General features: G+C 41.8%; 1 protein-coding gene across 3 annotated transcripts in view; it reads right to left on the bottom strand.

The window, feature by feature from the left end:
* Positions 1-14741, bottom strand: part of KIAA0319 (KIAA0319 ortholog) — a 58932-nt gene extending 44191 nt beyond the window's left edge. Inside the window, exons 1-2 of one of the 3 annotated variants that reach the window (XM_014275848.3) lie at positions 14601-14741; positions 2925-3089 (exon numbers count right to left, since the gene is read on the bottom strand). In XM_014275848.3, the coding sequence (XP_014131323.1) occupies positions 2925-2973 (49 nt within the window). In that variant the 5' untranslated portion in view covers positions 2974-3089; positions 14601-14741. Of the gene's footprint in view, positions 1-2924; positions 3090-14349; positions 14554-14600 lie in introns of those variants that run through there. The other 2 variants (XM_026790228.2, XM_005481781.4) reach the window with 2 other exon arrangements.
* Between the last annotated feature and the right edge of the window lie 3757 nt (positions 14742-18498).

The raw sequence follows: 18498 nt of genomic DNA, 5'->3' as shown, positions 1-18498 counted from the left end.
AGCCTCCTGAGAGGCATGCACATTAGTCAGTGATGGATATCTGTATCAATTAGGTTTATGTGGCACATCTTGGTAGTAAGGGTGAGGGAAAATGGACTGCCAGAATGTCTTTGTGAGAAGACACCAGAAAATGCCCCATGTCAGGACAGAACCTGTTACAAGACTGACTCACAACTGGCTAAGGCTGACCCAAATGGTTGATGGCAGCTCCTCTGTGATAAAGCTTTACAAAGAGGCAAAAAGTCTGGCACAAGTGCAGAAGGCAGGAGAGAGGAGTAAGAAAATGTGAGAAAAGCCATCTTGTACACAGCAAGGTCACTGAAGAAGGGGTAGGAGGTGCTTCAGTGCCAGTGCAGGGATTCCCCTGCAGCTGTGGTAAAAACCATGGTGATTCACTGCTTCATTGTCCTGCTGCAGTCCATGGAGATCCACATTGCAGCAGATACCCACCCCTAAAGCCCTTGGAGGACCCCACCTTGAACCGGTGGGTAAGCCCGGAAGGAAGTTGTGAACCCTTGCTTAAACTCCTGGCTTGAGCAGGCTCCTGGCCTGAACCCCAAGCCCATGAAGAGTAATCCACACAGAAACACATTTTCCAGCAGGACCTGTGACCCCACAGGGGATCCACACTGGAACAGCTTGTTCCTGAAGGACCTTCATGTGAAAAGGTGGTGTAGTTCTTGAAGAGTGTGAGCCTGTGGGAAAGAGCCATGGGCTCAAGAAAGAATAATTGGAAGTAAAGTTGAATACAGAAAGATGGGAGAAGTGAGGGCAAGGTGTTTTATAATAGTTCTTCTCATTATCCTGCTCTGCTTAACTGACAATAAATTAAAAAAATTTCACTAAGTCAAGTTTTGTCAGCTCTTGACTGTAACTGGTACATGAACGAGACATGATCTGTCTCAATCTCAATCTCAATCTCAGTCCATGGAGTTTTTAATCTTATTTTTCTCTCCTATCTTGCTGAGAAAGAGAAGAGATAGAGTGACTTGCTGTGAGCCTGGCAGCCAGCAAAGGTCAACCCACACATTCATTAAAAGCAGTAAAACACTATTAGTCAAAAACTATCATGCACGAAATAAAACTAAACAAACATCACCTAAACAGGACAAAGCAGCCCACCTCAATTTCTCTTAATGAACCAGAGCACATTTTTCAATATTCTTCCAACATTATTCATCAGTGAGGCTGTTTCTCTCTTTTCTCAGTGATGGAGTATCAAGCCTTTCTTTCCTATATTAAGTCAGTCTTCTCCTTATCTTAAATTAAAACAAGTGTTGAGATAACCTGAGGTTTTTTAAAGAAAAGATAACCTTTAAAAGCACAAGCTCATGGGCAAAAAAATCCTGCAGAATGAACATCTAGCAAATTCCTGAGTGCCAGTCAATTCACCTTAAAGCCAGCACTAAAAAGAAGCCCTTTTGACTTTAGAAGAGGTAAGCATTTACTGATACATTGTAGCAAACACATCCTGGAAATTGGAAGGAACCTCCCAGTTTAAATTAATATTAATTGTATTAAAAATACTGCGAATTACTGAGATGGAAATAAATACTAACATTTTTATTAAAATAATATGAGCTATTAGGTTATATTATCCTCTGAACACTGTGAACTGGTAGTTGAGATACAGGTAGAGGCTTGAAGTACAGCCAGCATTTTGAGAGCAATGGCCTTGTTTTCAGATAAGCCAAGAGAGCATAGCAAATTTGCAATTAAAAACAGATAACTTCCTATATGTGTGTGGAAGATGTTCTAATCTGCTAACAATTAACAGTATTATCACAAGCATGAAACTGTGACATTCTCTACAGGCAAATTTCAGCATTTACTGCACAATACTGTCCTCTGCTGAAGTTGCTGCATTTTTTTTTTTCCTATAGATGCTAGTGTAGACCCTACAGCAGGTACTCAGTATCTCATAGGAGAGGATTCTATTTACAAAAGGCACACTTCTTCATTACAGCAACCAAAAACTCAGCTCCATGTTCTCTTCAAAAAGCTTGGCACTATGAGATCCTCATGGTGATGATGATTACCTCAAACACTACCTACAAGCTCAGACTACCCCCCTCAGCTTAGGCTAATAGCCATCTCCTTTAGTCCAACTTTTCCAAATTCAGCAGCCAAATTAAGCTTTAGCAAATTAATCAAGTCTCTCCCTCATGAAACAGCTCATTCTGTTTACATTACAAGAAGTAAGAGCCAGACAGCAGTGCATTATTTTCTCAATTTCTCAATTTCTGCTAATATGGATACTACCAGTACCAGCAGAGACAGAATTCAAACAATATTTTTATAAGGAAATAAACTCCACTTCTTAATATATTTTTCTTCAGTTACCATATCAAAACTATCTGCATTAGATTAAGTCTTTCTCTGACAGAAGCAGTATCAACTATCATTCTTCATCTTTCTAGTTATGGAAAAAAATTACCTATTCCTGTGGCTGAAGCAGAAATGTACAGGACTTTCCTGTTTTTGAAAGGACAGATATGTTTGTAGAGAGTATGATGAGGTGAGAGATGTGAACCAGTGCACTCATGCTACTCATATATAAACCACCTTATGACAATTCAGAACAAAAATGTAGCTCACAATGCAAGCAACACATTATTCTTCAATTGCTCTCCTGCAAGTGAAAAAGTGAGAAAACTCTTTGAACTCTCCCACCACCCACTCTTGTCCCATGCATCTTCCCCAAAACAGCCTGCTGAAATTGGCTTCAAACATCTACTCACAGCTGCCCTCCTCCATTGCAACTTACGAAGCTGTAACTTACCAAAGCTTTTTGCACTGAGGAATCACAGGATTTCCCAACTTTTGCCTTATTCATATTTATTTCACAGCTGTACACACACTCCAGGAGTATTAAACTCATTTGTTCTGTCTGGATGATTCAAACACAGGAGAAGTATTCCTACCTGTTATTGTCCACAGGAACAGGCAGAGTACACCAGGTCCAAATGCCATGCTGCACCAGGAAGGCAGTGACAGCCGCTTTTTCAGCCAGTGGTGTGGGAGATATAGGTCTTAATGCTGGGGTTTTTTTCTAATACTGTTTAGTGCCCTGCTGTGGCCATTAAGCACTGAAACAGACAGCACAGGAAAAATTAGGTCAGATGTGAGCATAAGAATTAGAATTAATTAGAATGTCACAGTTAAAGACAATAGACAGGTGACATGCAGGCTTTATCATTACTTCCTGACTTCTTGATGGATGACATAGTAGATCAGGCATGCTGAAGATACAGAACAAGTTACCCACCTGGAAATCTTTTTCTCTAGATATACAGAAACACCTCAGAAATATTTGCACTCTTGGCCTCCAGTACCTGAAACCCCGCAAATGCTCTGTCTGCAGTTATCCAGACCCTGGTTTAGCTGTGACTTCAAACTAGCAGGTACTTTTAACCAAGGAATCACAGACAGCATTCTCCATGCTAAAATCCATGCAGTGTTAAGTCACCTTTTGAGTGCTCAAGCTATTCTTTCCCAGCTATCAAGGCAATGCAAGCAGAATTTCTAGGCAGACATTCCTTGTCAGGACACTAAATTCTCCAAGTAAGGTATCCTGAGCAACAAACAGATGTAAGGAATGAATAGTTCAAAGCAACATTACTCATGCAAGACTCATGCTACAAAAAAACCAGTTTAGCCAAACTCCCCCCACATAAAGGATCCTAAAAGGATGCTTGACCAAGAAACACTTCTGTAAATGAAAACACAGGTAGTGTTTTTTTCAGTGAACAGCCCTTTCCAAGGCAGAGTAGCACACATTCATTACATGACTTTCATATTTCAGCTGCCTCTATCTACATGTGATAGAAATGCAGCTAACTGACTGCTCTTGGCAGGTTCCTTGCCACACAATTTTATATGATGAAAAACTGCCTAGGTTTTTTCCCTTGCAAAAGGAAAAATAAGTTACTTAGACAAGCCAGGGCTGACTGAACTAGATTAGAAACCCTAGAAGCTCAGTAGTTGGACTTTTGCTCTCTGAAAAGGGATCCTTTATAGGTGGCATGTCTCTAAGTCACACAAACAACTGGACTCTGATCTGTAACTTGCACTTCTGTGGCTGACCACTGCTTTTGCAAAGCAAGACATGTATTTATCTCAAGACGAAAGGGACCAGATGTTTGTTTTAGATGTTAGGAGTTCTATCAAACACTCAGTGGATCAACTGATGGAATAAATATTTCCCCCAGTTAGTTCACTAAAGAGTATGGCTGCCTCCCTGAGGAAGCTGGACCAGCACAAGCCAAGTGAACAAGAACAGGTCGCTTAACCCAATAGAGAGTTTAAAAACTAAACAACAAACAAAAAAGTTTAAAAGACAGCAATGGGCCTGAGCTAGCTCCAACTCACATGTCCCATTCTACTGACAGAAGATGCTGTGATGCTGGGATTATAGAAATCAGTGAAGGGAATCACATTGGTATTCAGATAAAACTGCATATTGTCACTGCTACATTTTGCCAAATATAATGGATTTTGCATTGTGATTTCAGCATACTCTACATTGCTTCACTAAATCAGAAATCCCATGTCACAGTAAGTATTTCCAAATAATGAAGTCTGATATTAGACATTGCATTATTCTTACTCTTACTAACTTTCCAAAAGCCTGATCCTTGACTTCTTGTTTTGTTCTATCCAACATAAAACAAAATCCCCTTCTTAAGGCAGCTGCCTTAGTGAGGAGTAAGCTGGTCTCCCAAACTATTCCTATGCTGCACAATTAGAAAAATTATCTCTGATCACAAAAAAACCAAATTAACAAACCCAAAACAACAAAATACCAAACAAACACACATTATACTGCTTCTAAGATGATGCTATTTTAATATCTGTAGTTAGATGTTCTCTCAGGAAGCAATTCCTGCCAGAGGAGCTGTGCTCCTCTGTAGCAAATTTAGTAAGGCTTGACCTGGGAAAGAGCAAAAGGTTGTCTGGATGCTTCCAGGTACTACTTCTCTGATACAAAATTTTCAGCACAGGGCCATTTTTTGCTTTCTTACATTACCTAATTGCTCCTCTGACCTTCCATCAACTATAGCCTTATTCAGTTTTGTAGCAGACAAAAGACCAAAAGTTCTTATTTTCTTTAAGCCAAGTCATTCTAAATGATACACTTATGCAGCCACTGAAATAGCCACTGAGCAGGGTCAGGGTACAGGATCACTGGCAACTGAAGAGAAATGAGCACTTTTGCACAAGAGGGAAAGTGTCAGTCCTGAAGGTCCCACAACATGGAGCCTTGTATTTTGATTTCACTGCAAAGGTGAAGTGAATGGAATTGCTTAATTTCACGCTGAAATACACTATGGAGATTAACACAACCCATGCACAGAATGGTTGAGGTTAGAAGGGACTTCTGTAAGATACCTTATCCACACCCCTCAGCTCAAGTGGGGTAGCCTGGAGTTGGCTTCCAAGGACCACGTCCAGACAGATCCAGTACCTCTGAGGATGGAGACTCCACAACCTTCCTGGACAATCTGCCAGTATATGGTCACCCTCACCATGAGAAAGTCTATTTATCCAGACCTTAGTTTTGCAGACAGGGATCTCCAGATGAAGAGAGATGACTTCTTTAGCCTTTCCTTAAGCTGAATGCAGCAGCATACACTTGCCCATGTACATTTATTCTAACACATTACTCAAAGTGATTATTTTTATTTGGTGCTTTATTTCAGACACTCAAACTAAACCAAAGAGATGTACAGAGCATATAATTTTTACAGGCTTCATCTTTCAGTGGTTTTTGAAATGTTCCTGTGGATTTTGAGAAAAAAACACAGTAGCAGAATTATGCTATGTTCCTACTAAATATCCCCATCTTATTAGCACAAACCCCAAGTACTTCATCCTTGAGGGAGAGAAGAGATTATTATGGTAAGATCACAATTTCACATACAGTCTTTTTCTTGTTTCTATGGAAATCCTTCTAGACTTGGAAAAGTTGTTAGCCACAAAAAAAAAAAAAAAAAAATCAAAATTTGCAGAAGAACTTACTACAGCAGATAAAGGTTTTTGAGAAACTGTGCATTTGCTGTAACCTTCACCCATTCCCAGAAGCAGCCAAATGGACCAGATGCCTAAGAGAGACTTTTAATTCTTTAGCCTAAGGAAAAATGCATCAGGCTTGGTATCAAAACATCACAAGGTAAAAATTAACCACAACCAGAGGCAGAAAAATATTTTATTTATTTTACAGGTCTTTTCCTCTGCAAGGCCAACTCTACAATCTCACTGCCACTAAAAAGAGACAAGTAGCAGCTTCTTTTTACCATAGAACAGTTTCCTGAGGAGTCCACATAATAGCAACACTGACATGAGAGACCACATTTTAGCAACACTAAGAAAAACACTGAGAAATGGTGCAAACTATCTAGACTTTTTCAATGTTACTTGTCCCAGGTTCAGAAACAAAAGTTCCTGAAGCAAATGGGCATGGATTTGGCTGGTTGTTTTGGGTTTTTGTTTGTTTGTTTGGATTTTGTTTGGTTTATGTTGTAGTTGTTTGTTTGTGAATTTTTAGGGTTTTTTTGTTTGTTTGTTTTGGCTTTTTTTTCAATTTATATTAAGAAAACATGACTTAACAAAGCTGCAAAATGCTAGACTTTGGACCACATGTACAATCTTCACTGAATCCTGATGGGACACACCATGGGAGGATACAGTGAATGCACAAAAGCAGCACTGTGTCCTCCCATGCTCCATTGTGGCTCCACATCTATTGATGTTTAATTTCCACATAATAAAAGAGCTCACATTCACTGCAGCACTAGCTTGTGCTTCCTGATATTAGGATCAAGCTCAGACACAAAGCACACCCAGTCACAATTCAGTGCACAGCTTCTGACCCACAGATGAGAACAAAGCTACCAGACACTGTGTGCCTTCTTAAACTGTTAAAACAGCAAACAGTGCTGCAGTGTGTGCTTGCAATGCTCCTCTTATCTTCCCCATGATACTTTTCTGTTCCACATAAGTGCAAGTTTCATCACACAAACACAAGACACATTAAAATTTTAGGTGGCCAGCCCTGAGATCCCATCAATTAAAAATAACTAAGGCCACAAGATTATTTTGCTAGCTGAATCTCTATCCTTCACAGATAACACAAAGCCTGTTATTTTTACAGCAACACAAGCAGATAGCATTGCTGGTAATTACTTTGGCATTTCTTGGCTCTTAAAAGTTCAAGTCTGACTTGCACTCTTAGCTAGAAAAGGGATGGCAACCTTGAGCAGCTGGTATGGTCAAAACAGGTATGTATTATACATATACTGCCTTACTCTGAAAACTGTGTTTTTCTGTTCCAGCTGGCAGCTTTTGACAGTGCTCAATGCAACAGGATAAGAGAAAAGTCCGAACTGATCCCTCTATACAAACATTTTGACTCCATGACCTTTTAAACATTCGCAGCTGCTGATCAGGACCACATCTTTTATTAGCTAACACGTGAACTACAACAGATTTCCAAGGAAAGGAATTACCTCCATATTCCTCTTCTCCTCCACGTCAAATCTCACTCTGCATTTTGGTTCACCTTAACTTTAAGGCAGATTCAAGTAATTTTCTCCCATAGAGAGAGAAAGGGGTCAGCCAAGCAGAATTATATTGCCATTTCCTACACATAATTAGGCCAGGGCCATTAGCAGTAAGAACGTGTACAGACTGAATTACCTGTGTCTGGGAATACATTCAAATCCTTCAGCTGTGGAACTGCAAAGAGAGCATAAGGTAGTATGCTGGTGCTCCTCAGAAGGTGTAGCAGAATCCCTGCATGCCAACAAAATCAGAGACAGGGACAAATGGTGCCATGAAGGCAGTCAGAGAGCACTGCCTGGCAGCAGAAACCTCCAGGAGAATGAGGGGCCTGAACACTGGGCCCAGCCACACTGGCATCAGTGAGAAAGGCAGGCAGGAGGTCCTTGCCTCCTTGCCCTTCTGGTCACCAGCACAGCTAGGGAACATGCCAAAAGAAATACTGAAACAGCATCCAAAACTCAAGCCACAGTAAAGCAAATCCCTAGTTTTGAACTGACAGCATTTCCTTTATAAAGCAGCCTGGCTAAGTACATGAACATATAACCACACTTAATGAAAGTGTCTATATGCATAAACACACACACACATACACACATATTTGTCAGCCTTTCTATTAAATGTAGTACAAAACAATCCTTCAGGAAATCCACCTCTCATGAAGAATTAAAATTAGTTATTTTATAAGTTATGGTACCTGCATTAGTACCTGAGAAAGTTACTTAATAGCTGAGCATTAACATTGCATAAATACTGGAGAAGGAAAGAAAATTAAACTTCATGCCAGTAGCATTTGTCCCTAGTAACAGAGAGAAATACTCAGGACACATGCAGCAGCTAGGACTTCTAACAATAATATGTGTTGCCTGAACACACATCATGAAAATTGCCACAAGTTAGGCATCTAAATAGATAATTTTCAAGCCCTTCAGCAGATGTGGAAGGTATTGCAGAGTCATCAATGCTTATGACCTGTGCAAAGTCACCTTCCTCTCACACAATTTGCTAACTATTGTACCTATACTTGAAAACAAAACCATGACTTCTGATGGAATGTTATTGCAGCTGCAGGATATAACTATAATTGCAAATGTCTCTCTGCTTTATTAACAGGGTCTCCCACAGGTCTTAGTGAAGGCTGACATTAGATTGGTATTACATCCCAACTCTGAATCAATTTCCTCAGTCAGGTCCAGGACACAAACAGCAAGGTAATGGTGATAGAACAACAAACTGAATAGCTGAATATGTTCTCCCATGTTCAGCTGGATTGGATATGTGCTCAAATAGCTCCACTGGTAACCACAGCTCTGTCAACTGCTAAGTGACACCAAACAGCCAGACAAAGAGAAAAGAGCAGTCCTGCACAGAAGGAGCAATTTTATTATACAAGATCACAGGAAATCTGCTACAAGATTTCCCTCATTACAACTGGGGTGGAGAGTGCAAACAATAGAGGAAATGCTAAAGCTGAGAGGGTTAGCAGGGGTATATGGGGTGAAGAGCTATTGACAAGGAAGAAAATATTCTGAACCCACCAATGAATGGTGGAGCTACTCTGCTAAGGTATAAAAACACCATAATTAGTGTCAGGATTGACATGTTTCACGATTGTTACTACTTAATCTTCAATACAGACATTTGCATAGCCCTGAGGTCAGACAGCCCAGCAAGGAGGGAACGCTAATCAAAAACTAACCCTTAGGAAAATTAATAGCAAAGAGTGAGATCAGTTAACACCTGAGAGCCTTTCTCTCCCCTCAACAGGCCAGACACATCAAAATACCTCTCTTCAGAAGGCAGTCAAACTGTTGGACAGCTCCTCTATACCATTATAGTCAGTTTCCATTTGTTTTCCACTTTCACAAGGACATAGAGGACAGAGAGAACTGATAAGTGAGGCAATCTTCAAATATGTACTCCACGATGAAAATTAAGTGAGACCCATAAAGGAACAGCTTGAAGGAACAAGATGGTATCTTGTGCCTTCACAGCAGAGGTAAAGCAACCTTGCATAATCCTCTGGATTTTCATCTAGCCTGTCATTAGCCTTTCACGAAGAGTAGTTCAGAATGAATCTATCTATCTATCTATCTATCTATCTATCTATCTATCTATCTATCTTCTCGTACTGAAATACTTTTTTCCCAACAGGAAAACAGGTGACAGAAGAAAACTATTCAATGGGTGTACATAACATCGCTTTTGAGCTTTGGATGGAAAAAGCAAAATCAGATTTAGCAAACTGCCTGCAAAAAGACACGTACAACTGCAGAGAAGGTGGTAGAAATCTTCTTTAGTTTGCATAATCCAAATTTGCTGCTGCCCAACTGGTGACTGAAGGCCTGTGTGACAAAGTTGTGTGGTCTCAGTCGACTGCCTGGTTCCTTCAAGTGCCATTCTGGTAGACAGCAATTACACACAGCAGGCTGCACTGCACAGCAGGCTCCAGCTTGGTACTGAGGCATCTCTGTGCAGCTCAGGGACAATTTGCCAGCGCAGGCTGATGCTTCTGGAGAAACTTGAGGAAATTAAAAGGAGAGGTGCAAGAAAGATTCTCCCATGGATAGTTTAATCTGGATCACATAATTGCAGAGAACACAAGAATGTATTTATTTTGCACTTGCTCGAGGTCAAAAATGACTATATTAAAACTATGAAAAGCTTTGCTATAGCATTGAGCTGCAACTAAGAACAATTTTTTTCCACTTACATTCTACATCCTCAAATTAAAAGGAAAAATTAATTGATTCAAAATGCCATTATTAAATTGCAGTTCTTAGGATTTTGACAAATTTTCTTAAAGTGCCATTTCCTGAACTACAGTAATTACTGAAAAAGTCTCAGTCTTCAGTAGGGAAAAAACCCTCTCTCTACCGAAGAGAAAAATCCCACAATTTAAACCCACAAGATTCATGGTTTTCATAGATTGGTCAAGACTTTAACTATTGCCATTTTTTTTTAAGAAAAACTTCATGGGGCAAAGTCATGACCACATTTAAATCAGTGCTAGGATTTATGATAACTTCAACTGTTGCAATTGATAATTCTGATATTTAGTATCTAATACTTAAAAAAAAAAATCAAAATAGAAAAATTACTCTTCTTGTAACATGATCTCTACCTAAGCATCAAACTAGTATTTGCAGACTGGTGGCCAAATTTTCAAACATACTATGCAGGAACCCCAGACACTGATCTCAGAAGTGCTGAATACAGAGATGATCACACTTCAAAGGAAATGGCAGACACTTTCTATCTCTGAAATGTAGAGGACAGCTGTCACATAAAACATGAGGATGTCTCAAAAAAACCCAAGTTGTAACCTCAGCCAAAGCAACACTAGCTACAGAAAGAGTTGCAAAAACATCTATGTTACTGTCTAGAGCAATTTGTTGCACTTAAATTAATGACTACATTTTACTTTGACACTCCAGCACTAATAGCACTCACAAGGCAAACACTGTGAAAAAAGACAATGCAAAACTACTGCAGTAAAATTAAAGTTTTACTGTAGAAGTTCTCTGAACCCACTTCCCTTGCAGGAGATTCAAGCTTTTTGATTTATGGCCTTCAGGTGATAAATACTACCTTCATTAATGAACAAAGCACCATACAGTAGGAGAAATGACAGTCTGACACTTGAAGTCAAATGGATGTACTAGGATGTTAGGTAATGTTTTTTGTACCATGCTATGGTGTGATAAAACCAGACTTAGAGGTGCATCTGATTTATGAAAGCTTTGCAAGCTCTATACAGATTGATTGGCAGAGACTGGATCAAGAAATATAAGTATTAACATCAACTAAATTAATTAACCATTTCTGAGATTAGACTACTGAACTTAGTGACTGCCTGAGATAAAATAACACACACTGCAAGAAAAAAGTTTGCATAAGGGGCATGGATACAGCAGCAGATAGCCAGAAAAGCCCCAGTCTTTCAGATCAAGTACACAAACATTCTCTCCATTTGTCTCATTATTTTATCACCTTCAAGAAAAGAGCTTTAGAGCAGTTGGATGCTGCAAATCTATTTCTAGACATGGGGAAGTCTTTTGACCCACATGAAAAAGGCAAGTTTTTATGCCCATTGTTAGTCTGCTGCCCTGTGGAGAAAAATCTTGTCTGAAAGATTTTTTTCACTTATGTAGCCTTTAAGCCACTCATTGATTTCAACCAGAGAAGAACTGATTACCAGAAGGTAATTAAATTCTCATGACTTTTGTAAAATAAGCTAGGCCAGAGAAAACAAAACTGCAATTTGAACATCTTTAGGCTCAAACCTCATACAATGTGCCATCCAGTTTCCATAATTGAAAATGGTAGCCCATGTGTTGTGAAATCAGTCCAGTCGGTGGAAAGAGGAAGCAGCGTGGCAAAAAAATGCAGAGATACAGGGAAAGACAATGAAAAAAATCAGGTTTTGACCTCAATACACAACTTTACAGAAATTTAATTAACTCTCCTGTTCAAGAAATCACTTGCTTGTAATAAACAGCTAAAGAACATGTGCACACACAGGCTCCCCTCAGATGCAAACTTCTGGAGCCCAATCTCAGATAACTGAGTACATTTTACTTCTCTAAAATCCATCTGTATTTTATGAGGGGAACTCCTTGCAACATGCAAAGTAATTAACAAACTGTACAGAGAACAGATTCATCAAAGAAAATACATTATGATAGGAAATAACCTTTGAACTGTCTCTTCATCAAGGTTAACTAGCCTGAAAACTGGCATTAGCCTTACAACATTTATATTATCACCAACTGGACTGACTCAATTCCAATCTGCTCAGTAAAAAATCACATCATCCTGAAAAATACTCAGTGGTCATACCCTGGCATCATTCAGGAAGAGATTAGATGCTTAAATGGGAAAGCAACTATATCTGCTGTTAAATTAGATTATAAATTTGTACAGAAAGATACCTTGTGGCAGAAATTGAAAGCTAACAGCCTGACAGTAGGAAAGATTTCTCCCTATGGGTACAATATCCATTACAATGGTTTTTGCCTTCTCCACTGTCCTGAAATTGGAGACTGCTGGATATGCAGCACTTGTTCACAGCTCTACCTTTAATCACTGGTTTTCCATTAAGGATATACATTTAGTACCTCACATACTTACATATCAAAACTAGCATACATAAACCTTTCCCACACACTAAACAAAAGATCCGTAAGCAAATCTGTACCACTGGTATGTGTGGAAGCCCACAGAAAGCCTTTTCCAACATTGCAGAAAGTACAGCTGGGAAGGTTTAGAAAGACTCCACCTGAAACAGATATTGTGTCTTTGCACATGGGTAGGAGAGCGAATAAACTGTTTTTAAAGCATTCCTGATGGAGATTTCACTAGCAGGTTCAGAAACCTGCCCATGGTAACTCCTCCATCTTCATGCCACTGAAATTAGCAGCCAGCTCAGACAGCATCCAAAACCAAAGTGGTGAGAGGTCAACACAATGCAAAGCTGAACCAAACTACAGCATCTCCAGGTCACCACAACTTTGTCACCTCATGCAGTTTGTTACAGCTCACTGATACACAGCTAGTGAAGATGAAACAGATTAATAGTTGCATGTGTTCTCAGTGGAATCTGAAGTTTTCAGAAGTACTCCTTCAGCCCTCCACCACAGTATTCCCCAAACGACATGGTGGGGAAAAGACTAAGCTGGGCAAGCAATCCCTGCGCACAGCATCCTCGACAGACCACCATGGTCATGATTCCACTTATCTTAAACAATGTAAAGTCCAGGCTATACTGCATTCTCCACTACCTTGTGCTTAGCGAAAAGCATCAGCCCAAGAAGCTTGTACACACCACTCTCACCTTACCTGCACCACTCAGACCTACAACATGCTGAGCAGCTCCCCTCCCATTATCTAAGCTACCAAAATTAGTATAGACAGTATTATCTGTTAACTCTGTTTTTTAGAGATTCAAATTTGGCTCAACACAATGTCTAACTGTGAAATATCAACTGCAACAGTCAAATTTTGTATAACACAAGGACACTTACATGATACTTACATTTCTCAGAATTGTGTGGCTGAGGATCAGTCTCCAACTACAAGACATTGCAAAGGCAAAAAGAGAGAGAGAACCTACCCCAAAGAGTTTAATACATCAACTGCACTGTCTTGTCATGCAGTCAGTGTGAGGAACATGAGAGTGCTCCTGCAGTATAAACAGATAAGGGAGGAACAGAGGGCAAAACAGTTTGCCTTTCATTTTGTTCCCTCAACTATCTGACTATTCTGCAATAGGCGCTTGAAGGGGGTCAGGAGAAGGATGGAAATGTTTCTGTATAGCAACCATCATGCAGATAACACCCAAAACTGCAGTGATATAAAAATCACACATAGCACTTTCTCCCGTTTAAGCTCTGTCCTACTGCTCAGAATGCAATCTAACAAAGCCTTTCACATACTACACATTAGCACCATTCTCAGCAGGCACATAAATACACGTCTGGGCTGTAACAAAAACATACTTTGACAGAAGACTGGAGGGCAGCTTCGTGAGAGCAATATTCTTACATTCCTTGGATACATAAATATCAATATATACAAACACACAGAGAACAACATAAAGCTATGATTTCTGATCTCGAATTCACATAGCTAAATGCACATGAATACCTAGGAAATATGCTATCAAAACTGATCCTTCATACATAAATAAATGCATCTATCTGCCAACACGCACACACATTTCCCTAAAGCAGCCCACTGTTGTATCTCCCCACGCTACCGGCCTAGCAGGTCGCACAGAATACACACTTTGCCTCACGCAGACGGGGGAGTCAAGGAGTGAAGAACTCCCTGGAAGACCGGGTGGCTCACCGCTGCCGCTGTCCCGCAGCCTTCCAGCCCGGCGTTCCCAGCTCCTTCCCGCGGAGCCCGGGCTGCGCTCCGCCGGGAGCCGAGGGCGGCCGCCCAGCGCTCAGCTGCGGAGCGCCTCGCCCGGAGCACCGGCTGCACTTTCCGCCCCTCGCCCAGGCCGCGGCGATCCCATCTCCTGGCGACCCTACCTAGCGGAGGGCGGGAGCCGGCGCCGCCCCGCCGCCCCTCCTCGCTCCCTCCCGCGGGTGCTGGGCGCCGGGAGCGGGCGTGGGGCCGGAGCGGGGCCGGGCTGGGAGGTGCCGCCACCTCCTCCTCGCCGCTGCTGACTCAGGAGCAGGCGCCTTCCCTCACGCCGCTGCCGAGGGGCGGCCGCCGCGTTCCGCGCAGGATCGCTGCCCACAGCCCCGCCGGGCACGCACCGCCCGCCGCCGCGGCAGCAGCGGGCCGCACCTGTGGGCAGCCCTGGGCACGGCGGGGAGGGCTGCGAGGCGGCCCCGGGCGGGGAGGTGGGGTCGGTCCAGCTCCATCCCTAGAGGGAGTCGGAGGGGTTCCTGCCGGCGGCAAGGCGAGGGGATGCCGCGTCTCCATCTTGAGGAGGGGGCGAGCGGGAGGCGCAGGCCCTGGGCACAGGGTCCCGCTGCCGTCCTCCCCGCCCGGCGGGACCGTGGTGGCACCTGCCACGGCATTGCGCCCACAGGGCTTTTACTGTTCTATGGACGCGACCTGGAGACAGAGCAGCGAGAGGTCTCCCAGGTCTGAAGCCCTTCAGCAAGGGTCTGAAGGTGTCGAGCCGCCAAGCTGTAGCGGGGAGGCAGCCGAGCTCTCGCTCTGCCTCCCGCCGCTTTGGGTGCCAGCGGCCGAAAGGCGACCACGGCACTGCTGCGGGTCTCGAAGGTAGATCCCACACCCAATCCCTGAGTGCAGGTCTCCCTACTTTTGCCACCTACTCGGCTTTTCGCTGCTCTGTTTCTCCGTGCAGCGTTCTGGGGACGCTGTTACTGCTGGTAGGGATTTCCCACGGTGGCTGCAGCAGGAGGCCAGCCCCTATCAGGCATGAGATGCACTGCTAGCTCACACATCCTCATTCTATCTTCCTTCTGATCCTTACCTTTCCAATCTTCTGCTGAATGTTGGGCTGGGGAGCCAGTGCTGCTCATCTGACAAAGTCCCACATCCTAAGGGCAGATATTTCTGTTGGAAGTCTCTGCAAGAGAACCCATAGCTTATTCAGAATAGCTTTTCAACAAAATATTCAGCATTTCTCTGTCTTTGATTTTGCTCTATTTTTGCCACATTGTCATTTTCTGTTTGCAGTCAGAGCATGCAAAAATGGCTTGATTACTTCTTTGATTTTTACAGCTCCACTCCAAAATAATACACCAGTTTGATTTGGAAAGAGGCATTTTTCTACTCAACACCAAAGCCCACGTGGCACAGAGAAGTGATTTAAGTATATCCACCTCAGCAACATTGTACAACAAGCTATTTCATTTTTACGTGAAATAAAACAAAAAAAGCAGTGTATTTCAGACTTGCAAAGGTTTCATGCTGTTTTGCACCAGCCTATCAAGGCCCCAGATCCTCTGTTCCACCTGTTAGTGATGCTACTGAATTGCCAAGTTCTGCTCAGTCTTTAATGAATTGCCAGTGCTTGACTCAGGGTAAACAGTGTTTTGCAGTTAAAATGCTTTGATGAAAAAATCAAAGCATTTTAAGGATGCAAAAATGTCATCTCTTGAGTGAACAACAGCTTTTACCTCCTTGTCTGATTCCCACCTTACCAACTGTATTCAACAATGGTCTGTTATATTTCCTGAAGCTACTTTATGTCTTCCTCAGTATGGGAAGGTCGTGACTCATGTGCTTGCTCTCAAAAGTAAGGAATGATATCTCAGAACTGTAATTGTGGATTGCTTTTGAATATATATGAAGGAGCCTAAAGGAGCTGTCTGTTGACGTTGAAATTTTTTTTTCCTTCTGTGCTCTTGTGCCAATTTTGATTCCACAGTTTCTGCAATTTCAGCATGTTGGCTGTTTTGGCCGCTTAGAGAGACCAAGTCTACTCATTTGAAGTAAAAAAGTATCATGTGAATTCCTAAAACATGTTCTAATAACAACACAAAAGGAAGAGAAGACTTATTATTTCCACTGCTGACCTAGTCTACTTAACTTGGAAGAGGATGTGTGTGCAGAGAGAGGAAGCCTGGATATCTTTCCTTTGTGGCAGCCCCATTTCTCATGCCTTGAAGCCTTCCTGCCAGCACTGGGACTCGATTTACTGGTCCAGTGGGACAAGAAAATTGACCTCCAATGCTTCATATGGTTGTGTGATCCTGATTTTACTGACTGCCACCAGATACAGTGGCACTTTTTTTTTTAAATTATTTTCTCCGCAGGAATGATTATTCTCTCAATGTTAGCACTATTTGAAGGGTCTGTGTAGGTATGCAAAAGGCTCCTTAGCACAGCACATGCTTAGGGACACAAGTCTTCTGCATACCCTGTCAGGAGGTTCTTCCCACTGTCTTAATTAAAACAGGGTGAAAAAGTATGAAAGCAGTGACTGTCCCTATTTGCTTTTCCTGCACAGGGGTGCCTGATCCAGTGCCCTTGGCTTTTCAGATTGCCTCCTCCACTGAGTAATCAAGATGCAGCTACTCCTACACAAACACAGAGGAATTGGAGCAAACAGCTTCGAGAAACCCAGCAGCAGCACCTGGTGCCTGTTCTGCTGCCAGTCTGTAAACTCCAGAAATGCTATGAAATGGCTAAACAGATTGTGAAGGCAGGCTTGCTGCAGATGGGTGAGGCTAAGAAGGTATTTTCTTGCTGAGCCTTTCTTGCCTTTCACATAATTGATAAATTAATAGGCTTAACTCTCCCGAAATAATAGTCTTAGCATGCCATAATGCTATCTCAAAATCATTAAAACTTCAAAATCTAGCCCCTCTAGGTGAATGCTGATCTGGTTACCTCCAGCTGCCTTCCCACAATAAGTGCTTTCATTTGATCAGACAAAAGTCTCGTGGAGCTGTCATCACCCAGGACAATTAACTCAGCACCAGATATCCAGGTTCATTTTGGAGTCTGCTCCTCACATGCACCTCCCATCACTGCCAAGTGGACCTTTTGAACAGCTTCTTGCTGTGACAGGGAAGCCCTGACCTGAGACATAACACAGCATTACGATGATATACAGGAGGTCCCTCCCACCACAGGGGGCAGGCACAGCCCTGCATCCTTTTCTCCTATCCCTTTTCAACTGGGTCGCTAAACCAACTGCTCAGAAGTTTTCCCTTTGACATCTATTTCAAAAGAAAGAGGTTTGGGGCATATGCCACTTAGGTCTTTTCCCACCTCCTATTTAAATAGGTAAAATAACTTCATCTGTTTCAGTTCAAGGAAGTGTCTACCAACATTGAAAAAGAGGGTAGTATTCACCTTCAAGGCACCTGAGACAGATTTTTTTTTTTTGGATTCATTAGTAATAATAAAAGTTTTTGAAAGCTGGAAGAAGCTGAGTTCCCCTTGGCCACATTTGTCCAGCTGTTCTTACATGTCATTTCTACTGCCAGCCCAGGTAAAGCTTCTGCATTGACCAATTGTGTCTGAGTAGGTTTTTATCTTTTTATTGGCTTCTCTGTTCCACCAGTGACAGTATCAGGAAATCTAATAAGAGTGCAAAAGGTTAGAGTGACATGGTATAACTCTTTTCTTCTTCCTGTTGTTGAAGCATGTTATGTTTCTTTGAGGCAGTCTATACTTTTTCCCTGTTCCTTAATCAAAACTGTAGTTTTACAACATTTCTGTATGTTTTTAAGTCCATTTATTGTCAACTATGCATGAATCTGTAAATAATGACAGAGTAATGATCTTTCCATGGGATGTTGCAGATTCAATATTACTTTCATTTCAATTGTAATGTAACAACATTCCTGCCTACTGTATCTTCCATTTAAGCCTCCTGTTTTCTCAGCCTGACTGAAATGACAGCCTCTTTGTAAACACATTTTTGTTATTTACAGTTTCAGATTATTTTCTGTAGTTAAAATCAGATTATTTTCAATAGCTAAGAGCATAAATGTT

The sequence above is a fragment of the Zonotrichia albicollis genome, chromosome 1, assembly GCF_047830755.1.
Source record: "Zonotrichia albicollis isolate bZonAlb1 chromosome 1, bZonAlb1.hap1, whole genome shotgun sequence".
NCBI classification, from domain to species: Eukaryota; Metazoa; Chordata; class Aves; order Passeriformes; family Passerellidae; genus Zonotrichia; species Zonotrichia albicollis.
The sequence above is the reverse complement of the archived record's forward strand: the minus strand, read 5'-3'. Positions and strand labels throughout refer to the sequence as shown.